The 25,103-nt window shown below is 43.0% G+C and overlaps 1 protein-coding gene across 1 annotated transcript in view; it reads left to right on the top strand.

The window, feature by feature from the left end:
• The window catches only part of LOC134528362 (xanthine dehydrogenase/oxidase-like), a 133,649-nt gene that overhangs the window by 10,207 nt on the left and 98,339 nt on the right, over nucleotides 1–25,103 (top strand). Inside the window, exons 2-4 of the mRNA XM_063361926.1 lie at nucleotides 8,472–8,518; nucleotides 11,376–11,545; nucleotides 18,893–19,053. Coding sequence (XP_063217996.1) covers nucleotides 8,472–8,518; nucleotides 11,376–11,545; nucleotides 18,893–19,053 — 378 coding nt within the window. The remainder of the gene's footprint in view (nucleotides 1–8,471; nucleotides 8,519–11,375; nucleotides 11,546–18,892; nucleotides 19,054–25,103) is intronic.

Raw genomic sequence — 25,103 nt, 5'->3', positions numbered from 1 at the left:
TCTATGATATGTTCGCAGCACCACTCGTAGCCTATATCCCACGGCTGGTGTAGAGAAGCCTGTTGGGATACGGCTTTCTTGGCGCAGCGGCCATGTTGGTTGCAGAGAGAGGCCGAGGACAAATATAGGACACAACAATTCGCCCCCTCTCTCTGTGGCCTCGGCCTGGATCGTTGCACCTGCCAGAGGTCAGTACGCTGGGCTTCAGTCCCAGGGCTGACCTCCCTACACTGGCCACTGCACTATGCGGAGGCTAGTCGGTAGCGGGCCGGTCTGACCAGCCGGTCCCGTGGTCTGAGGATTCTGGAGGCACAATCTTGTCCCGGTGAGGAGGGACTAGCAGGTTCCTGGGGTTGCGGGGTATTGTTGACAGATCTGTTTTCTGTCTCCATGGCTGCAGGTGAATCTTGTTCTGGGGAATCCATAATCCTCGGTCTTGTAAGGACTCCCTATTCCAGTTGCACCCTGCTTTTAAGGAGGCATCGCTCAACGGCTGTCTCCACGACTGCATGGTGGATTTCCCCTTTGGGGTTCCTCCTTTCTGACGCCATTGAAAACCACTGCCTGAGTTATTTTGGCTCAGCTTGGTTGTGGCCGAGCGTGGGGAAGGAGTTTCTTGGGGTCGCTGGTCTCCTTGCGTCAACACAACCATAGGTTGGTCTCTGTGTTGTTCAGTGAAGATTCCAGGATTAGGGTTAACACCACTTTGATTAGGGGCGTTCGGATAACCCATTCCTTTGGTGCCCCAGTTAAGAGTTCGGCGGGACGTTCGTCCGAAGTGTATAGTTTTATCTTCGAAGTCCAATGTCGCCTGCTGCTGGGTGAGCCAATCTTGGCCCAACACGAGTTCTTCTCGAAGGTCCTTCGCGACCAGACATGGGATCTCCATCTCCACATCGGCTATGCAGCATTGTACCACAGCATTGCCCAGTAAGGTCATGGTGGATCCCTGGGTGGCAAGCTGGGCCATTTGGGGTTGGGACTTAATAGGGGTCCCTGTTCTCTGCACAATACTCTTGCACAAAATTAGTGGTGGCGGCTGAGTCGATAAGAGCCTGAATGGGCTGTGAGTCCACTTGCACCTTGACTCTTGGCAGTTCTTGTTGTGGGTGGTGCTGTACGCACATAAGGCTCGGGGTCGGTCTACTTTCGAGCCGAGCTTGGGAGTTGAGGTTTTCTACCTTCGGTGTAGGGGTAGGGCTTGTTGGCACCACTCTTTCCCTCCAGGGGTCTACTGTGTTGAGGCTGTTCCTTTCAGACTGTTGGCAGCGGAGCACCGGGCAGTCTTGATGAAAGTGCTGTTCAGGACAGTGCCAACACTTAGGCAATCTTTTGTTGGGGGTAGCATATTCCTGTACCGGGGTTGGTGGTGACCACGGTTTGCGGGTTACAGTGCCCCTAGTTTCGAGACAGTCTCGCTGCACGGTAGGGGCTCGAACCATAAGTTCGGATAAATTCTCGGGAGGTGGATGCCGCAGAAATGCCCGAAGGTTGGGCCGCACCAGCTCCAACAAGGTAGGAAGAAATCCATTTGGGTCTCTCCCTGGGTGTAGCCTCTTATAAAGTTTTCTTTTCTGTAGTAAGAAACTTTCGACATCCTCTCCTTCCTTTTGTTTGGTACCATATAATTGGGCAGTAAGATTTGCCAATCTTGATTGGTTTCCAAACTGGTTCAGGAAGCTCCCTGTGAACTCTTCCCAGGTGTCATACAGCCCTTCATGGTTATTCCACCATCTAGAGGCTTCCCCAAGTAGTAATGGACCTATCTGGTCCACCCATTCGGTGGGGTGGATTGCATGTGCCCGTAGGGCTTGCTCCCATTGGTGTACAGCTTGCACAGGGTCCTCATGATCCTGACCCCTAAAGGGCCGAGGTACACTTGCAGATCTTGTACTTGAAGGTAAAGTGGGATTCACTCTACACTGGGCGCAGGTAAACGACATCCCAGCAAGGTCCAGTGGTGTATCTTCCCAGCCTAGACAGGCGAGATGGTAGTCGCGCTGGCAGGCCTGGCAGGTGACGAGAACTAGGGCTGTCCCAGGGCAGTTCGGCGCAAAGCAGCGCCGGGGAGCTGGAACTGTTGGCTTCTTCTCTACCAGAAGTTGTCTGCAGGGCTGGCATATGTGGATATACGCCTGTTCAATGACTTGTTCCACGATACCAAGGCATTGTAGGTGAAACTGGGCATTGCAGCATACACAGGAAACGCTGGGTCCATCCGGTACACTGCAGCGGGGTGTTGCACAGGATCCAGAAGTCATCCTTCAGTTGGGTTGGGCGCCACCAGGTGTTTTCTGCACTCCTGGAAGTGGGTGTTGGTCCGGCAGTGATGCGAAGCTCTAGCAGCGATAGGTCGTGGTCCTCAGCCTATCCAGACTGTTGCTGGCCCCACGTTGGGCGCCAAATTGACGTGTCCCGGCAGCAGCGTCGGGTGATGGAGTGGCATGAGGTGGGGCGACAGGCCCCAATGGTAGGTTGGCAGCTGCTCCTTGACGCACAGATATTGGTCTAACTTGCCCTCTTGCTTGGCATGAGCGAAGATAGGGGAGAAGGGGGTAGTAACAGGAGCCTAGAGCGAAATCCCCGAAGGGCGGCTCCAAGGGGGGGGGAAAGGAGTCTAGAGCGTAATCCCGAAGGCCGCTCCAGGGGAAGAAGGATGCTAGAGCGTAATCCCGAAGGCCGCTCCAGGGGAAGAAGGATGCTAGAGCGTAATCCCGAAGGCCGCTTCAGCAAAGGATTCCAGAGCGTAATCCCGAAGGCCACTCCGGAGGAAGAGGAGAGAGAGAGAGAGAGAGAGAGAGAGAGTAGGGAGAGGAGAGGAGAGCAGTAAATAAACACCAATTCAATAATACTGCTATATTTCCCCAGATTTCTCTGGGGTAAGGATCTCTGGCTAGGCACATTTCGACCTAGCTTAAATACAGCTCCTTCAGACATTGGTCACTGACAAAGCGACAATCTTTCCCCAATACAGAAAAACAGGCCATCCTGTGCCCTCCCCAGTAATTCACACACTAGGATATTATTTACTTATAACATATATAGCACTGACACACATTTTATATTATACAGTCATTAATAAATCTATATGCACTGCTATAACCATTCAAAAGATGCGTGCTGCCATCTATGATATGTTCGCAGCACCACTCGTAGCCTATATCCCACGGCTGGTGTAGAGAAGCCTGTTGGGATACGGCTTTCTTGGCGCAGCGGCCATGTTGGTTGCAGAGAGAGGCCGAGGACAAATATAGGACACAACAATTAATTGAAAAGTTCGGCAGGATTACTATTTTCATTAGGTAGGCCTAAGTGTCATTATTGTTAAGGGTATGTTGTTTCGTAGTTTTTTGGATCCGCTGAATACTTCAATTCCATTCCAAGACTTAATACAACTTCCAGACGCCCGATTCCGTCGAAGGAACGGCTGACTATTTCGTAATTTTGCTAATTGTTATCATTCACAGAGCTGCAGTGGCAGTCTCCGATAACATTGTAAATAGTGCCTTTACACTATCAACGACATGCTCGAAGCGACTATAAGTTAAAAAAAATTGGATATATATATCGCTAGCTGGAACGTTGCAAGACATTCAAGTATCAAAGAAGTATACATTTGTTCATCCTGAAACCTTATCAGTTCGTAAGAATTCGCGAGTGCGTGTCATAGTCGCACCGCCGCTACGTGCGTGACCATTAAATAGAGACATCCAGCCCGCCTTTGCATGATGCAACTAGATGTGACGCGGGTACTCTAGCTTGAGGAAAACTCATAATTCTCAACTCAACATCGTGATTGTAACTCGAGCTCATGAGAGACCGCATCGTGACGACCGTGATTGCGAAGCTTGAAAGGTCTACGGAGCATAGAGGAACATCGAATGTCTTAGACTCGTATGTGAAGGAGTTACCTGCGGAGTTGCATGAAGCCCGTCTGACGTCATTGGGCGCTACTCAAGCTTTAAGCACCAGTGATACAAACTTTTTGAAAGGCATAATGTAATTCACTCTCATTACAATTGTATATCTAGGTACATGTGAGATGAATGCTGCTGACCACAAGTGACCTCTCGTTTACTTTTCAAGTATGTTACAAGAGTCATTACCGTAATAGTGAGACAGTCTCAGCATACACCCACTCATACATCGTAGAGCGTTACATGGTTCATGACACCTACCAACTCGTAAGTGGGCTTAACAGTGCTACCCAGCCCTACTTTAATCTTTACAACATATTTGATACCTGCTGTATACCTACCATTCGTCCATTACATCTATTGGTTACTTGGACCATGCCATCCATCCATCTTGACCAATTTATGGTGTCATTACCGTAATAGAGAGACAGTCTCAGCAAACAGCCACTCATACATCGTAGAGCGGTACATGGTTCATGACACCTACCACCTCGTCAGTGGGCTGGACAGTGCTATCGAACCCTGCTTTTTAAACTTTACATTATATTTCATACCTGCTACCTACCATACGTCTATCACATGTATTGGTTACTTGAACCATACCGTCCAACCATCAGGACCAATTTGTATTCGTACGTTATATCTTATCAGAGGTATGTGAGTTCGTGGCTACGTCTTATGCGCTGAGTGAGAATGTCTAAGGTTTTGGACTCTGTACGTCTCGTGCAGTTGTCACAGCAAGATTATCATGAAAAGCAACAACAGGATCAACGTTTCGGTTACCATCTCTGAGTCGACCTGATACACCGCAGGCTTCACTGCCACTCCGGGATAAAGCTCGACGTACACAGCTCAACCATGACAAGTGTGAACCTTACCAGAAAAGAAAATGCAACGGGACACAGGGGTAGAGGTAGAGAAAAAAATAAAAACAGATACACATTTCGTTTTTTTTATTAACACATGTTTCAACGTTTGTACAGTTCTTGCACATACATTCCTGCCTATACAGGTTTTGGTTGGTTAGCTATATCTCCGAACCACCGATCGAGACATGATTTTAACCCGACAACGATACACACACAGTACATAAAAACAGTAACGACACAAAGCCCAATTAACATTACAGATATGAATAATAGTTTAGCATGAAACTCCTAACTCTTTCATCAGTTATTCCATAACAAGTAATGTCACCTGGATACGCCGCAAGTTCAAGACTAATGCTGTTTTCGAACCGTTTGTTGAGTTCGTGAGACACAATTGCAGGTTTCACATGATCTCGTAACCACATGACGATATCTTGAGGGAACCCGTGATGGAAGTGATTTTTGCAGCAGGATGAGCGTCGAGGACATTTTTGCAAGTCGACGTTAGTCGTAATATAATACCGCAGCTCAGCACCGGAGTTCTTCTTTTACTCATGACTAGAGACCGGAAAAATTCGCGGGTTAAATGACCTATAGGATTAACTCCATAACTCTACGTACACTCGGTCAAATGTCCCCCACTCATTGGCTGCTGTCTTGTGAGACGTCCCAACGTAGCAGCCTGTGATTCGATAAAGCTTTGGTTGGGTGTTTCTCATTGTCCCAGAGTCATCCACGTGAGTTGTGAACCAATAGCAGAGGCAGCACTGAGGTATAACTATTTGTATTTTAGCCTATCGCGAAATGAATTCGCGAATTTTTCCGGTCTCTACCCATGACCAAAGAGAGGCTTTTGGTGTTGAAAAGGAGGACTCGGCTTTTTGGTCTTCTTGCTATGTTGAAGTTATACCCCACATCTATGTGTCTGCCGTTCCAATATTCCAACCTTATTTTGTGAGGCGATAGGCTCCAAAGATGTTTTAGTATTAAAGAGCCTTCCCCGCCGTTGGGCCTTATGACCCCAATGAAACTGCTACATTCCTCGACGTTCAATTGTTAACCAATGCGTTGAAGGGCGGATGATGTTAAAGGAATTGCTGGGGCTAGAGTTGGTAACTCCATTGTAATTTGGAGTGTCTTTGGTGTTATGTTGTCTTGCACAAATCACAGAATTGATGAAAAACTTGTAACTGTTTCTCATAAAGAAAAACCAACATCTTAACTATTGTGTTTCTAATCATATTAAAATAAGAAATCAATTTTAAACATTTGAATCATCGGTTGACTTTTAAAATAAATCAAAGTTTATAAAATATTCATGGTACAACATTATAATCTCCGAACTTATATCTACCCAATCAAAATACACTTTGAAATCCAAATAATTACACACCGAAGTAGTACATTTTTAACATAAACATTATAAATTTTGAAATGAATATACCGAGATATGCATGCCTACATGAATCACAGATCGGTTTTCCGGGGACTTTCCCAACTTGTGAGAAATGTGTAAAAATGTTTAGATAAACAAAGACACCGTGAACACAATCCAGCGCTGCTATTAAATGACAGGCACGTTCCCTTTATGTCATCCTTTACCATGTTGACTGACGAGTCTTGCTTCGAGCACTCAGGAAATTCGCCAAACGAATAATCTTTCAGTAGTTACACTGGCTTACCTGGTTTCACCGCTTACATCAAGTTAAGCAATCTCACTTAGAATACCAGTCATTATCCTCCACAGGGCCCTGATGATGCGACTCTAGCTTGTATGGCTTGCTTGTTCCGACTTTTGACTGCTGCCAAAGTGTCGTAGGCCATGTTACCGCTAAGTGATATCTGCGTTCGGTGAACTCCAAAAAGTGCAACGCTGATGCACGATACAACCTTGATAGCAAAACCCGAAAAAAAAAAAAAAAAAAAAAAAGTTCTCCTTGCCGAAACGCTCAATTTTGAAGTTATGGACCGTACGTTGAAGTTTCAGTGACTATAATGTCCCTTACGTGTGAAACATGTAACAGCACAACTTATCCAAAATTTACAAAATGTTTGGATAGCATCTATTCACACAAAACTCAAGCTTACCGAAAACTTAATTCATAATGATGACTAGACGTGAGCAATTACTAGGAGCACGATGTATTTTTCACGAAACAATCTGAGAGCTCGTTAGACTGCAGTAAAGTATGCCCGCGCAATTTATTCGTTTTAATTGGCGGCCTTCTGCATGTTACGCCTTAAGCCTAATTACGCCAGTCAGGACGAGGATGGTTCCGCACTGAATTGCTGCGATTCGTGTGCCGAAAGTAGACATGTACCTGAAAGAAACTCCACCAATCACAGATGATGTTACAATGTTTCAACACACAGCTAGTCTCGAAATATTTTCGTGGAAAAAAATACATGCCCCTTTCGATAGCTCATAACTAGGTGCATGTATTTTTCCGCGAAACAATTTCGAGACTATCTGAGAGTTAAGACACTGTAGCATAGTCCGTGTTTTTATTGGTCTAGTTTCAGGCATGTGTTCACTGCTGGTACACTAATCAGTAATCACAGCTAGTCAGTGTGGAAGCAAAAGCGTCCTGACTGGCCTAATTAAATAAGACAGTTGCTTCTCTCGCAGACGGCCGCCAATCACAATGAAGAAACATCCGGCGCAGGCATACCTTATTGCAGTCTAATAGGCGTTCAGAATATCATAGCGATAAATACTACTTACTTACATAATCGGTGCAGCAAATATTGCAAACATTTTTAGTTGTACATTCACAAAGAAATTATTTGGAAACTAGTTTGCGTAAATATGTTCTTGTAAATCTACAAACAGCACCATTAAAATCTTAAAATTTTTTAATATATTTCTGTGGCATGTATTGAAATAAAGGTTTATCTGAAGAAGCAATATTGTTGTAGTCCCCCAAATTATGGAAAACTTGGAGTTACAGCGTACATTTCCGTAGTCCCTCCAAAAAAAAGTGTGTTTCAGTGTATGCATCGCTTTACTTGGAGCACTACAACAAATTACTTCCGGGAAGAACGATCTTCGTTTTGAAAACATGGTACAAAGTTATAAATGATTTAATGCGTGATTTCCATAGGACAGCAGAATGTATTTTAAATACAATTATACAGTTTTTATAACATCAGTAGAGACCTACAAAATTCGCGGATTCATTTACCTCTAGGATAGACTCCACAGTCCTTTAAATACTCGCGGAAATGACACCTGTTCATTGGCTACTGACGCGTGAGACGTCTCAACTAGGCTGTCCGTAATTCGGCACTTTCTTGGTTTAGTGTTTCCCATTGGCTCACAGTTCCCCGGATAAAATGTGGGCCAATCGCAGAAGCGGTACAAAGCTATAGTTGTTTTTATGCTAGCCTATTGCGAAATGAATCCGCGAATTTTGCATGTCTCTAAACATCGGACTGTTTGAGCTCTTAACATATGTTCCAGTGTAACCTGCTAACTACACAATATTTCCAACAATAACACTTTTAAAACTGCAAGACATAACTTTGTAAAATTGCAAACTGTGCAAAGCTCTGCCTTGGAATCTTACAACTGATATAATTGGCAACTGATTTTCCAAGGAATATCCTTGTAAAAGTACAGAAAAGATTTTACAGTGCAAAGTTTCTTTTGAAAATATTTTTAAAGTGAATATCTTGGTTTCAGGTACGATGACAAGGTCACCTTCAGAATCAATTCGAAGAAATATACAGGTGAGTTTTGTTTTCCCGAATCCCTTAAAAAAAAAAAAAAAAAAAAAAACACACTGAAAATATCAATATTTCGGTAAAACCAAAAGTAGTGATATTCTAGAAAAAAATATGTAACGGCTAAGGCTTCACACGAACGGTAAGATCAGAATTGTACAACGCGCGATTTCATGCTTTCCATTCATGCTGGGACTTAAACATAAATTGGCCTATATGTTTATCAAAAACCATTGAACAGCTCCAAGGCGTCGAATGAGATATAAGTATCAGGATAAATAGAAGGGGGCGGGGGGAAATCCCCAGCTAACCCTGATATGACGAAATCACAAGTCTATTGCGAAATAATTCATAGGAAACCTTATTACCAATTATGAGTTAATTTCAATTTTCTCTAATCCAAATCTTTAATTCGAATCACAAAAAGTACCTAATATACCCCTCGAATCCGAATCTAATTCTCAAGGATCAAAAATAAAATTATATACAAAAAATTAAAAGTATCAACTATCGTGTTGACATATTCAATCCTTTAAATGTTTGTTTCACAAATTACGTTTCCAGAATAAACACGTACTGTAATTCTATTTATATGTTAATTGTTAAAAGCACAACATCTTGTGGAATGGTAACAGGACAGGTATAAAGAAAAATGTTTACCTAGTAAATTCCAGAGGTTAAAAGTGTTAATTTTTTTTAATTTACTTTATTCCCTCTAATATTTTCATTAAAATATTTTTCCCCGAATACCGAATCCTTCAAATATTAAGGATTTGATGGTATTTGGGGAATTGAGGATTTGATTGGCCCAGCCTTAGTAGTAATGTGGTACGCACAGATTATGTTGAAAGATTTTAGATTTTTTAATTGTGGAGTGTGAAAGTTATACATTAAATAATGAGGGGGATCCCAGAATGCTATATGCCCCCGGGATCTTAGTTTCTTTTGACGGCCCTTAATAGTTATTATCGAAATGATACAGCTATTCATAATGTATTAACTATAGTTAAATTAAAGATTCAATGCAAAATAATAGTTGAAAAATAATTTAGGCAGCAGACCATTTAACTTTACATTTTGAAGTATAACAAATTGCCAACATTGGCCGCCGACTGCAGGTAGAGATTGAGGGATCTATAGCGAAAATGTTTTGCACCAAGATGGACTGCAATTCACAGTAGTTATTCTAGCAGTTATGATTATGGAATGGAAAAAAAATCGCTGTTTCTGTGACCTTCAGCATAGCCTACACAGCCCTCTGTATTCTCGGGTAAACAACGCCAGTTCATTGGCTGCTGACTTGTGAGTCGCCTCAACTGGCTGGCCTTTGATTCGATTCTTCTTCGGTTGAGGGTTCCTCATTGGCTCAGAGTCGCCCAGATGAACAGCGAGCCAATATCAAAAGCTGCTTAAATGTATATGTATTTTAATTTTAGCCTACCGCTAAATTAATCAGCGAACATTTTCTTAGTCTCTACTGATGGCTAGAGACCGGAAAAATTTGCGGAGTCATTCGGCGATAGGCTAGAAGTCAAACACATATACCTGTTAGATGATTTTGCTATTGGCTTACTGTTCATCTGGACTAATCTCAACCAAGTATAAACCTCCAACCAAAGAAGGATCGAATCACAGACAAACCAGATGAGACGACTTACAAGTCTGCAGCCAATGAACTGGCGTTATTTGCCTGAGTATACAGGGGATTGTGCAGTCTATCCTGAAGGCCGTCGAAACCGCGAATTTTTCCGGTCCCTACTGGTGGCACGAATGGACAGAGCACCATAAATTCCGCTCTGCAGGTATCGCACCGGATCTAAGGCCCGTGCTACAAGGACACGGAAGAGGAGGAGGGTCTCACGGAACTGAGATTCTACAACAGCAAGTAGACGGACACGCGATCCGCAAGGATTAGCTGCGCAATGCCCAGCTCTTCCGTTTACGTCAGTCCTCGCGACCAACAGAAGCCGAGTCTGTGGCCGCGGGAGGTAGCCATGTTTGTTTACGGTTCAAATGCGTTAAAAAATTGTTTCAAGTAGCCTATAAGTTTAACTTAATGTTCTGAAATAACTCTGTAGTTTTATTTTATGCATGTAAATCCTAATAATTTTTTTTAACAATTTTTTTGTGACCATGAAGTTCAACATTACTGTTTGCCATCTGTTACGTTCTCGTCGTGCATTCTGGAAGCGGTTCCGTGATCCTTTTCCGTTTTTTTAACGTTTCCACGTGATTGTGAGACAGGCCTGAAGGGGGCAGCTCGCGGTGATGCGACGTGACGACGCGGTGACGTGGTGACTTGGTGAGCTGAAGTAGCAGCGTGGTGAGCGGAAGTAGCGACGTGGTGAGCTGAAGTGGCAACGTGGTGAGCTGAAGTACTAAAACGTGGCTAGCTGACGTGGCGACGTGGCTAGCTGACTTGGCGACGTGGTGATCTGAAGTGACTAGCTGACGTGGCGACGTAGCTAGCTGACTTGGCGACGTGGTGATCTGAAGTGACTAGCTGACGTGGCGACGTAGCTAGCTGACTTGGCGACGTGGTGATCTGAAGTGACTAGCTGACGTGGCGACGTAGCTAGCTGACTTGGCGACGTGGTGATCTGAAGTGACTAGCTGACGTGGCGACGTAGCTAGCTAACTTGGCGACGTGGTGATCTGACTTGGCGGCGTGGTGAGCTGACGTGGCGACGTGGTGAGCTGAAGTACTAAAACGTGGCTAGCTGACGTGGCGACGTGGCTAGCTAACTTGGCGGCGTGGCGAGCTGTCGTGGCGACGTGGCGAGCTGACGTGGCTACGTGGTGAGCTGACGTGGCGACGCGGCGACGTGATGACGTGACGACGCGGCGATGGGACGTGTTGCAGTGGACGCCGGCGTGCCGCCCAACACGTCGCTGAACGCCTTCATCCGGCAGCAGGCGGGGCTGCGCGGCACCAAGAGCATGTGTCTGGAGGGCGGCTGCGGCGCCTGCGTGGTGGCCGTCACCGCCCCCGACCCCGTCTCCGCCGCCCGGCGCACCTTCGCCGTCAACTCGGTGCGGCTCCACGCCCTCCGCCCGACAACCAGTAGGGACCGGAAAAATTCGCGGTTTTGACGGCCTTCAGGATAGACTGCACAATCCCCTGTGCACTCGGGCAAATAACGCCAGTTCATTGGCTGCTGACTTGTAAGTCGTCTCAGCTGGTTTGTCTGTGATTCGATCCTTCTTTGTTTGGAGGTTTATAATTGGTTGAGATTCGGTCAGATGAACAGTAAGCCAATAGCAAAATCATCTAAAAGGTATATGTATTTGACTTCTAGCCTATCGCCGAATAAATCCGCGAATGTTTTCGGTCTCTAGCAATCAGTAGAGACCGGGAAAATTCGCGAATTCATTTCGCGATAGGCTAAAATACAAATAGTTATACCTCAGTGCTGCCTCTGCTATTGGCTCACAACTCACCTGTATGACTCTGGGCCAATGAGAAACACCCAACCAAAGCTTTATCGAATCACAGGCTGCTACGTTGGGACGTCTCACAAGACAGCAACCAATGAGTGGGTGGCATTTTACCGAGTGTACGTAGAACTATGGCGTTCATCCTAGAGGTCATTGAACCCGCGAATTTTTCCGGTCCCTAGCAATCAGACACCGCTTTCCATGACTTTCAGGCTGGACTACACAGTCCTCTCTCTCTCTCTCTCTCTCTCTCTTTCTCTCTTTCTCTCTATCTCTCTCTCTACTCTGGCAAATACCGCCAGTTCAATGGCTTCTCACTTGAGAGTCGTCTCAACTAGTTTTGCCCTTGATTGGTTGAGGGTTTTCTCGTTGCCCCAGAGCCCTCCAGATGATGGACATCGAACAGCTTAAAAATATTATGTATTTGAATTTTAGCATATCGCGAAAGGAATCCGCGAATTTTTCTGGTCTCTAATTATTTCCTCTCACCCTAAAAAGTTTCCGTTCTTAAACACGTTTAACTTTCCTTGTCGGTACCGTACAAACAGCGGGAAATATAACTTTTATTTATTTATATATATATATAATTTGGTTGAAAGTTATAAGCCAGGTGAAAAGTCTACAAGTTTGACAGTTTTTTATTTTACCTAAAACATAATTACAAAATAATTGCGTGTAACGGGATACACGCCCTTAACGTCTCTCAACATGGAGGTCATTATACTCGATGATATGGTGATTATGTGAGGTTGGGCCATTGACGAAATGAATTGCTCGGGGGGGGGGGAAATGTAAGAACCCTGAGAAAACCCATGCTCAAGGCAACGTCCGCTATGTTTCCCATTCATAAAATATCCTGTGTTAAGGTCTACTGCCGCGCCAGCAAGTAGAACTGGCCTTCAAATGTACTCGCCGCGACAAAGCGAATGTTCGGTGAGCGAATTGCCGCGAGTCAACAGAACTGGTTTTGAGCTCGATTAGATAATTCGCAGGTGGTTTGCTAGCAAATTCGTTCAACGCAGTTGAGCCTCTATCACCGTTGTTTCTTTTTTATTATTCATTGCAAGCAGCACTCGTTCTGAGGTAGCCATAATTATAGACCGGAAAAATTCGCGAATTCATTTCGCGATAGGCTAAAATACAAATACTTATACCTCAGTGCTGCCTCTGCTATTGGCTCACAACTCACCTGGATGACTCTGGGCAATGAGAAACACCCAACCAAAGCTTTATCGAATCACAGGCTGCTACGTTGGGACGTCTCAAAACACAGCAGCCAATGAGTGGGTGAAATTTGATCGAGTGTATGTAGAACTATGAAGTTCGTCTTGGAGGGCATTGAACCCGGGAATTTTTCCGGTCCCTAGGCATAATATTATTTTTAAGTCGCTTGACTTTACCAGCAAAATTCGTAGGATGTCCTTCAATACGCCGAGAAAATATCATTCAATATGACTTTGGAATTATTATTTTCTTATGTGTAAACATCTTAGCTCTCAGTATACTGCATTCGGTAGGCGTAATTTCGTGAGATGGAAAAGAAGTCGATGAATGGTAATGTGACACAAATATGGCGGACCCACGTGTAGCTTTTGCATTCGTAGAGTGGTGTGATTATAAGAATTAAAATCGATATTTTTAGGGCAATAACACCACCTAACTTGTTTGGGAATGAGCGCAGAATTGCATATGCGAATAGACATAAGGGTACATACCAAACGTATTGGTGTGCCAAGTGAATCTTAACGATAGTGAAATTATCCCGAAATATATTTAGCAAACTAAAATAGTCACAGTAAAAATTAATCCTTAGTTTTAAAATACCTACGAAACTGGCATTCCAATGATTATAATATACTATACTCTTTCCGTAGCACAGTGGAGAGCGTGCTTTAGGGCGAATTAATTACGTGGTTCAATCCTCGTCACCGGATAAACATTTTATTTAAAAATATATATAATACAATAATATTATATAATAATGTTTAATCACCTTAATAAGATTAAGGTTTGTTTTTATTAATTATTTACAAACTGAATTTAGTCGTTTAAGCAAAAACAATAATACACAAAATTATACTTTGTGTTATAATTAGTGACTGGAAAAATTCGCGATTTCGATGACCTATAGGATGGACTCCACAATCCCCTACACAGTCAGTCAAATGCCACTTGTTCATTGGCTATTGACTCGTGACACCCGCCAACTGGGACGCTTGCGTTTCGATACTTTTTTGGATGAAGGTTTTACATTGGCTGAAAGTCCTTCAGATAAACTGTGAGCCAATCCGAGAAGCAATATAAAGGTACAGTTGTTTTAATTATAGCATATCATGAAATTAACCCGCGAATTTTTCCGGTCTCTAGTTTTAATGTGGGGTTTAAAATTATTCAGGTTAATATTTTAGTAATGCCACTTCTAACGTGTGCGTAAACTTTAAAGTATTAATTTTTTAGTGAATTTTAACAAGGTTTGCAGTATTTTAATAAACTTATATGTTGAAAATCAGGTCCAAAATCGGGGTTCAGGATTTTTCAAGTATTTTTTTGCCGTTTCTAATAGTTTAAAATGTCCGTTTGTTTCGTGCTGCCATATGTGGGTGATGGTGACAAGCAACGTTTATGATTCAGGCAGCGAATTCTAGCGGCGGGCGCACGAAGTGTGTGATTTGCGACTATAAACTTGAAAAGTAGACCTACGTATTTTATATTTATAACAATCGGTATTATTTTTAAGAATTCTACTTCAAATATCGTTTCCGAGTTTCGTATTATTAGGGACACCTGTATTTCGCGATTTCATTTCATGTCAAGGTATTTCACAAAACACTGTAGCTTTTTCTAAGAGTCATTATTATTAGTTTATTTGCAACATGAACCACATTAGAACACGCGAATTTGTTCGCTACCGAGGTTAGATGTTTACACATCACTGGCCAGTACTGAAAGACTCTCTCTCTCTCTCTCTTTTTTTAATCGTTTCAAAATTGAGCTATTTCAATGAACGTTGCAACCATAGATTGATTTACTTTCGTGGTAGGGTACATAACGTGCTACTTTTAGATTGTTAATAAAAATTACGCAGTAATTCTTGATATCAAAAGTATTTTAGAAAACAATAAACAGATAAAATAATTGAAAGTCGTTTGAAATGTTTTCACGGTTGTAGAAATCTGCCCTGCATTCGCCATGGAATCTGAGAACGACGCAAATAGTGAAAGTTTAGTATCAACACTGTTCTTGTAGACAAGTGTTTTCTTTGCTAAAAGCTTTGTGGAGTTGATTTTCTTATTTGAAGTTTGCACGTATCGTGTTCTTATCGCTCTGTGGTACTGTTTCAACGTTTAGACACGCGCTAAGTGTGTGTCAGGTAGCAAAAAGCAAATTATAATCACTGCACTGATAGTCTTCAGAAATGATGCGAAGAGCAAAATAACCCAACAATCTAAGCTGCAAACTTAATCACTCAACTCATTCATGAGTAGAGACTGGAAAAATTCGCGATTTTGATGACCTCTAGGATAGACTCCACAATCCCCTACACACTCGGGCAAATCCCACCTGCTCATTGGCTATTGACTCGTGACACCTGCCAACTGGGACGCTTGCGATTCGATACTTTTTTGGTTGAAGGTTTTTCATTGGTTCATAGTCATTCAGATAAACTATGAGTAGAGACCGGAAAAATTCGCGAATTCATTTCGCGATAGACTAAAATACAAATAGTTATACCTCAGTGCTGCCTCTGCTATTGGCTCACAACTCACCTGGGTGACTCTGGGCCAGTGAGAAACGCCCGACCAAAGCTTTATCGAATCACAGGCTGCTACGTTAGGACGTCTCACAAGAGACCAGCCAATGAGTGGGTGGCATTTGACCGAGTGTAGGTAGAACTATAAAGTTCATTCTGCAGGTCATTGAACCCGCGAATTTTTCCGGTCCCTAACTATAGTCAATTACAGAAGCAATATAAAGATACAGTTGTTTGGATTATAGCATATCATGAAATAAACACGCGAATTTTTCCGGTCTCTATTCATGAGGTTCAGACATTGCCGCGACCAAAAGTGTTTCCTCGTGGTACTGCCGTTTCCCCTGCAAATTAATTCCGCTAGTGCTCCACTATCTCATCACTAGGGACTGAAAACATTCTCGGGTTCAATGTCCTTCAGTATGGAAGAGTAGTTTCACATAAACTCGGCAGATGTCTCCCACTCTTTGGCTGCTATCTTGTGATACTTCCGAAAGAAATAGTAGTCTGTGATTCGATACAGCTCTGGTTGAGTGTTTCTCATTGGCCCAGAGTCCTCCAGATAATTTGCGAGCCAATAGCAGAAGCTGCTTTAAGGTATAACTATTAGAATTTTAGCCTATCGCGAAAAAATATCTGCAAATATTTTCGGTCTCTACATTGTTAAAAATGTTTACCTCTAATATACTAATAACTCTGATTACTTATTTTTAGAGACCGGAAAAATTCGCGAATTTATTTCGCGATAGGCTAAAATACAAATAGTGCTGCCTCTGCTATTGGCTCACAACTCACCTGGATGACTCTGGGACAGTGATAAACACCTAACCAAAGCTTTATCGAATCACAGGCCGCTACGTAGGGACGTCTCACGAGACAGCAGCCAATGAGTGGGTGACATCTGCCCGAGTGTACGAAGAACTATGGAGTTCATCCTACAGGTCATTGAACCCGCGAAATTTTCCGGTCCCTACAAATCATCCAGGGATCTTCGTAGATTTACGGACACCGGGTTCACTTACTTTGAACATGAATCCAAAAGAATATTCTTGGCATATTAACAAAACTTTTTAAAAAATTGGTTAAGTCTACAGTAAGAGCACTCTTGTTTTGTACATGTGTGTGTTCGTCTTTGTTTAGAACTTAACATAAAACTCGGAAGTTGAAATACGGTGTAGTTTCTAAGAAGATTCGGTTATTTGTAATTTCGGAGAACTCTTCGTTTATTTTAGTTCAATTCTTCGATGAAGAATCGGAAACAATTCCGTGTCTTTTGACAGCAATTCCAGCTAATCGAGACATTTCTAATGAACTTCTGGCAGTCAGTCGTCTCAACAAGAGCACGAAGTTAAAAGCTAAACAACACTTGTCTTGAACCTCCCCTAAATGATGAAGTAGCCAGTAGCATTGCAGTTAAACCTAAAAAACTTTTTTGTTCTGTGGCCAACCCCCCTTATACCGGGGTAGTTGAACACGTCCGCACCCGCCACGCCAGTCCCGTATACGCGTCTCTATTGACATATTGAAAATGAAAGTGTCGTAAAATTAACTTAAATAGACGCGCATAGACTGGCTTAAAATTTGACCAGTGCGCAAAAGCAATCATTAACGTACTAAATTGACCGACAGCCCTGTTAAACTTATTGTGATAGTTAACATATATATATAATGAATTACAAGAAATAAAATGACCAGCATTAAGTACGGTAAAAAGGGAAAGCAACCTATAAATCCAATTCGTGATACCATTGCAATTGCTATAATTAAATTTAATGTACGTTGGTGACATTCGCATACAAACACTCTTACACTATACTTAAAAATAAACCAAAGTCCCATAAAGTCTATTACGGAGGAGGGGAGGGTGCAAAAACGAAATAGTGACGTCTAGATAGTTCTAGCAGAAATTTCCATCGCCGCACTCTGTTTTAAACACGTTGCCCGCAAGTCAAACCAGCGGAGCCAAAAGTTACAAATCCAGTTCTCGCACTTACTTGTTCTAGAGGCATACCTCTGTAGTCGGTGTGCGCCGGGGTCGGATGTAAACCCCGCTCACCTTGTAGCGCCTGTAGCATCGTGCTACATTGATGACCAGTGCACTAGGCCCACGATATCACATTTTCATACACCACACCTGGTGTTACTTCGCCGAGGGTGTATGGTATTACCGTCATCTTCATTATTAATCACGTAACGTCGCACTCGTAGCTCATCGCTGAAAAGCCAATTCTCGTCTCTGCCGTATAGTTCCGCGGCCCGCGCTCAACACATACAGTCTGTCCGAACGTCAAAAACAGCTGACCGGCGCCTCCCCTCTCTCGTCAGGTGACGTCACCCCCCCTCCTGTCCTGCCACCCCTGACTCCGCTCGATCGTTCTGGTTAAATCTAGCGGTTGCCACTACCGAATAAGAATAATAAACGTACAACAAAACAACAAATAAATAATTTACATATACCATTAACTAATATAATACTATAAATAATATTATAAAACAATTTACTCATCTTAAAACAACCTTTACGCACCATAAAAGTTATAATAAAAATCAAGACGACTGAGGCCGCCACAATGGCCTCAGTTCTGCAATAAATTAAATTCTCCTTATTTGTACAACCCAAAAAAACGTTAAAAATGGAACTTTGGCAGCTAATTTTTCAAAAAGTGTGCTCTGTATATAATTTTTCATTTCGTGAAAGTTAAACAATGGGAAATGTCTGAAAGTTGATCAGTGATTAATAGGGACAGGAAAAAATTCGCGGGTTCAATGACCTGCAGGATGAACTCCACAGTTATACGTACACTCTGTCAAATGCCACCCACTCATCGGGCTACTGTCTCGTGAGACGTCCCAACGTAGCAGCCTGTGATTCGATAAAGTTTTTGGTCGGGTCTTTCTCACTGGCCCGGAGTCATCCAGGTGAGTTGTGAGCCAATGGCAGAGGCAGCGCTGAGGTATAACTATTTGTATTCTAGCCTATCGCGAAATTAACTCGCGAATTTTTTCCGGTCTCTAGCTGATTGATGTAGATATGAAATCATGACCTGAAATGGAAGGCACCCCGTCAACTTCAGGCAGTAATTGTGCAAGTGTGTGTTGGTGCGCTGCGCGGACTGCTGTGGTCGCCAGGCGCTAGGCGCTAGGCGCTAGGCGCTAGGCGCTAGGGACGTGGTCGGTGCTCGTGGGCGCAGTGCCTGGTGCTGGTGTTCTCGTGCCACGGCTGGGAAGTCACCACCGTGGAGGGCATCGGCGGCAAGAAGGACGGCTACAGCAAGGTGCAGACCACCCTGGCGCACATGAACGGCACCCAGTGCGGCTACTGCTCGCCCGGCATGGTCATGAACATGTACAGGTAGCGCCCGCCTCGACCCAACACTTTACCTCAGTTGTTTGTCTTCACCTTCTTACTGACCCCGGGTCTGAGGGACCCGGATAGTTAGCCAGATTGTTTTTTGTAGTTCTATGCAATGACAGACATGTATTAGTAATTGTTAGAGACTTGCAAATTCGCGTATTCATTGACCTCTAGGATAGACTCCACAGTCCTTTAAATACTCGCGGAAATGACACCTGTTCATTGGCTACTGACGCGTGAGACGTCTCAACTAGGCTGTCCGTCATTCGGCACTTTCTTGGTTTAGTGTTTCCCATTGGCTCACGGTTACCCGGATAAAATGTGGGCCAATCGCAGAAGCGGTACGAAGGTATAGTTGTTTTGATGCTAGCCTATCGCGAAATGAATCCGCGAATTTTGCATGTCTCTAGTAATTGTTTATTATTTCGACACCACTAATAGCCTACTATATATGCATAATATAGTATTAAAGTATAAGTATTTCTTTCCATTACAAAATTTGCACATAATTTAAAGATTTATTTAATGAAATACTTATATTTCAAACATAGCTCAAAAAAATACATTTCTAAAAAAAATGTTGTTAGAGGAAGAAATTGTAGGTTTATGTTACAAACGATCGCATAAAATTTCCGTTGGCACTACTTTAAATAGTCTTTGCACAATGGTACGGATTACTGCAGGCAAAACGATCCATTGCATCGATTACGTTCGTTTGTAATCCTCCTGTATTTTCCTGTAGGGTAGAGGTGCAAAGGATGCGAACCTTTGTTATCGACCGATGAGCTCTCTGAAAAAGGCTTGACCGTGTGTAGGCAAGTTTGCTTCTAGCCTGGAGCGAATCGAGTCTCCCCTGACCCCTGCTACTTGTGGGTGTTTGGACGGCGTAGTGGTGGCTGTTGTCGCCCAGGAAGCCTTCTTTTCACAGACGAGAGAGCCAAACGACTGATCGTGCATCTTCGGTTTTTTTTTGTTCATTGTAAATAAATATGGCGGTGTTGATAAAAGGATACTAATGGTAAATTAGGTTAGGTTAGCTATATTATAAATATGTACTTTAAAACATTGTGGACGGTTGATTTGGTTAGGATAGCTACATTAAAGATACGGAGAAAAAAAACATGAACTTCGGGGAACTTCGGGTTTTGGCTCTCTCGTCTGTGGAAAGAAGGCTTCCCGTCGTCGCCCCGGCATGTCGCTGCACGCCAAGGAGGTCGGCACCGGGCCCTCGCCGCTCCACGCGCCCTCTCTTCTCGCTGGGACCGGCGCCGGCGGCGTCGCGGTGTGACGGAGTCGCATTACGAAACCCCGTGTTTTTGCGCAACAGTCGGCTAGGTGAAGGCGGCGCCTTCGTAGGAGAGAGCGCACGTCCACGGCTGCTCCAAAACATAAAACACGTTTAATGAACGGTTCTTGCGATGGAAAAGATTGATTTAAGATTTTTTTTTTGACGTGACGTCTAATAAATCGATGAACGCCGGCTTCACGCACGAAAAAGTGTCCCGTTACGCACATTGTCCCGTTTCGCTGTGTCCCCTTACGCTCATTTTATATTGCTCTTTGCTAACCTGAACCTCCTAGCATTGCGAACGAGTCCGTGGCGTAATTCTGTTTTCATGCATTTCAATGTAGCATTTTCATTGCTCTTTGCTAACCCGTTCCTCCTAGCATTGCTGCAGAGTCCGTGGCGCAAATATATTATTTTTGACTGCATTTTGGTGTTGGGTAAGCCATTTTCCTTCACGTCATCCTTGAAACACTCCCATTCGTTTCCTACTTTTCCTACCATCATCCTATCCTTAACAGAATAACACAGATTGGAAGAAGTTAAATAGCAAACATGTATAAAAGTTATAGTTAAAATAATCTCTTCGTTAAAGTAATAAACATATTTGAATTAATGAGTGCAAATAAAAGTAAATTTATCAATTAAATTGTAGATTTCATTTCATTCCTTCTTTGTATCCATACAAAATAGTGATAATTCAATAAAAATGATACAATTTTATTCATAAAAGTATACAATCATTTCATCAATGTTTTGTTATGATGTCACGTTAAACTATCGTCCGTAAACCGACTTTACAGACAACCAGTTTTTTTGCATACGCCATTGCTGGACAATAACAGACTAACCTAGAATTAGCTGCCGGATCAGCTGCGTCGACTATTGATTCGTTTTATTTGTAGACCGGAATTTTAAACTATATAACTTTGTAATAAAAGCGAAAAAAGAAAATCTAAAAAAAAAACATGGCTTTGCACCTGGTTTTCGACAAGTAATCTTATTAAAATACTGCCCTCCTTGTTAAAATTCACTAAACAGTTAATACTATAAAGTTTCCCTTTGGCTTCGTAAAGTTTGGTTAGCGCCATCCGCCACAGATGGCAGCACCGTGGTTACACATTTCCGTTCCACGCTACTTTACGTTCCATTCGCGAAATTATTACTCCTACCGAATGCCGTATGCCAAGAGATAAGATGTTACACAACAAAAAGATGAACATGCAATCACACGAGAAACGAGCCAAAAGAGCCATTGGCAAATAGTGAAGAAACATATCACGAAAAATTCCGTGTAAGGAATTAGTCACCGCTCTTTGTCATAAATTGAGTTTTCTTATGACATACAATATAACAAGCAATTACGTATGTAAAAAAACTACTTAAATCAAAAACTGAAATAAATAAATACTCAAATATTTATAAATTTAACTTCAAACTAAAATATATATTTATTGTTACGATTTACCGGGTTCTGAAAGGATAGCCCAATTAAAGATTTTATTACGCAAACAGTTTTATTGATGGCCACTACTTATGTCACTTACAATTAATCTTCTAAAATGGCTAATAATCAATTGCACTTAAAAAAAATTGGTTGTCTGTAAAGTCGGTTTACGGACGATAGTTTAACGTGACAACGTCATAACAAAACATGATGAAATGATTGATCCAGAAGAAAAGGAAATATCATATTCGGCCTGAGACTGAGACGAAATAGGTTTTTGCAACCAAACCAGTTAGGCATTACAAATATTATATTCTTTGAGGAAGAATGTTTTTTTAATTTTTCTATCTTTAGTATGATAAAATCTACCCCTGCATACTTTGATGAATAAAATTGAATCATTTTTATTGAATTATCACTATTTTGTATGGATACAAAGGAGTGAAATGAAATGTACAATTTAATTAATAAATTTACTTTTATTTGCATTCATTAATTCAAATATATTTATTACTTTTGAAATGTTGCGTGCGCCGTTTCTATTTTTACAAGTACAAAAAAAAACTTTTCGCAGCTGCCGAGCGATGCTGACCGCACGGCCAGGAGGCCATACTTTAAAAATAATAGTTGCAGATATTATATAAGTATTTATAAAAATTTTGTTCGCGGTAGGGGAATAATATTATTTTTATAACACGATTTTATAACAAATACGCATCCCAAATACACCAAACTTATTTATAATGTGTTACAATATTTTTTTAAAACATTGTGCAAAAGATCCCGGGTGTATTTTGAATTATTATGTGTAACTGTAAAACACCATTGATGGTTCAAAACGTATTTGAATATTCAAAATTACTTTTAAATAACCGTACCGATTGTGCTGAAAATCGTTGGACGATCGTTAAATTAAATAATATTAATAATTCAAACGACGAAAATATGATTGTAAAGTCTAATCGATGGTTGTTCCAATCGAGTGGAAGAGAGATGCCACGCATGCGTACAATGAGCAAACAGGACACATCCGTAGTGGGACATCCGTAGTGGGACATCCGTAGTGGGACACTTTTTCGTGCGTGCAGCCGGCGTTCATCGATTTATTAGACGTTGTCACGTCAAAAAATGTTGCTTCCCTAGTCACTCCTTTTCACACACCGCACACCTCGCTGGGCCGCACCTCTGGCGCAACTCTCGCCGCAGCACCCCTCGTGGATATCCGCCGCGGGACTCCGTCGCCACACTCCGCCGCCGCTGACGTACTGGCCTTCGCCGAGGATCCGCTCGACGCCTCGCTCGGAACTTCGCTCGGGACTCCGCCGCGCCTGCGACACTATCGCCGGAAACTGAACTCTTCGCCCTGGAACCTTCGTCCAGGGACTTCGCCGCTCTATCGCCCGGAAAGTCCGCCGCGGGAAAACTTCCGACTCCATTAAACTCCTGCCCTGGAACCTTTGTCCAAGGACTTCGCCACTCTACCGCACCCGCGGCACTATCGCCCCGGAAACTCCGCCGCGGGAAAGCTCCCGCCTGAACTCTCACTCTGAACTTCGACTGACTCTCTCGAGGCCGCCGTCCTCGTTTTATCTATCAGCCGCAATTTCCAGAACTCGCGAGGGCGGCCGGGGCCAGTCGCGTCATTCCGCGCAACAACCCGACGCCAGAAATCTCTCGAAACACGTGTCGGCGGCTCGCGTAACTCCGCAGCTGTCCGGTGTCAGTTACGTGTCAAAGGCAGGGCGCCGCGCGGGGAGTTGGTGGGAAGGAGGGGGGGAAGCGAGAGTCCTTGTAATCTTCCAGGTGCACGCGGCGCATATCATGTTGCGGCAGCCGCCAGCCAGCTCTGCACCTGCACGTGTCGCGGCCTTGCTCACGTTCGTAACAATATATTTCAAGAAATGTCAAAAAACCTTCCTCCTTATAGTTTACCAAATCTAAACCCCTACGAATTAAATTTTAACTTCAAACCATTTCCTCAAAAACATTAGATTTCAGTCAACGGAAAATGTTGTTTTTCTCTAACAAATCATCTTGCCTACATAGTGACCTTTAAAAATGTAAGAATCTCAGAAATTAATTCTTTGACTTGAAGTCTGGTGGCGGTTGTGGGCGACGCCCCACCCCCTGGTGCTCCCTGCTGGGTCTGTGGTCAAGGGGGCTGCCTCGTCAGGAGTTCTGTGTCTGTCCGTGAGGACGCTCGTTGGTGCTTCTAGCGCGGTGTCGCCTCTGAGCTGTGCGCGGTCTCCTCCCAGTGCAGACAACTATGAGCTTTCAGGCGCATCATTCGTTGAAAAGGCCGCAAATCATTCAGCAGCGCCCGAGAGACCTCGATGGTCGAGTGGTCAGATTACTCTCGTTTCTCCTGGGCAAATCGTGTTCGATTCCTGAAGGACTGATACTCGAACCTTTTTCGCCAAGTGTGTCATCACGAGCCAGTGGGTTTCCTCGCGGGCAGCCGTCCATCCCGTCCGTGCATTCCCGTCGAAGCTCCACACACGTCTCGTCATGATGTCGCCGAAACATCGACCTCTAGCCCAGCTGATCTGTTTGACCAGGATTGGACAGTCTGAACTCCTGAGATCAGACAGATCAGATTGCACCATCTGCAGCTGACGTCATGAACAATACACGCCAATGAGAAGCAAAAAAACTTGCACCATCGCCAACGCGCGAAAATTAGGTTCCTGTAAATATTTCGTTGTAATCGTATTTCTTTCTCATTTTGTTTAATATCGAATGAAAAATGATGTTACCCGAAAATACACATAATTTCTAAATATAGGGTAAGGTGGGGCTATTTGAATCATTTCAAGTTTAAAGCTTAATAATAATTCAACATTGTATCCGATCAAATACAAAAAATTACGTACATCAATGTTACAAGTTTTGCATCATATAGAATCAACTTCAAAATTTTTAGTCAAGTCATTTCCTGGTAAAAAATTATTAACTACTGGCAGCATCCAAAAATTGTGGGGCTATTTGGACTGCACAAGGGGCTATTTTGATCACGTAATTTATTGCCTAATAGTGCACGTATTAACACAATAATAAAGTCTAAAACAGTTCCCAAAATCATCAAACACATTTACCACAAAGAAATTGTTTTTTTTTTTTTTTCATAAGCACCAACACAAATTTCATGGAACCATATGCCGCACTTTTGGCAACTTACCCAGCCAACTTTACTCTGTGACTTTTCTTCCAAATATCTAACACCACAGAAGCCACATGGTGTATTTTCTTCATCTGATGTTTCTGACAAAATTTCTTCGGAGCTCGTAGAGCTCTCACTTTGTTTCCTCATTCTGC

The sequence above is a fragment of the Bacillus rossius genome, chromosome 1 (assembly GCF_032445375.1).
Source record: "Bacillus rossius redtenbacheri isolate Brsri chromosome 1, Brsri_v3, whole genome shotgun sequence".
Taxonomy (NCBI): Eukaryota; Metazoa; Arthropoda; class Insecta; order Phasmatodea; family Bacillidae; genus Bacillus; species Bacillus rossius.
This window is presented reverse-complemented; position numbering and strand designations above follow the sequence as displayed.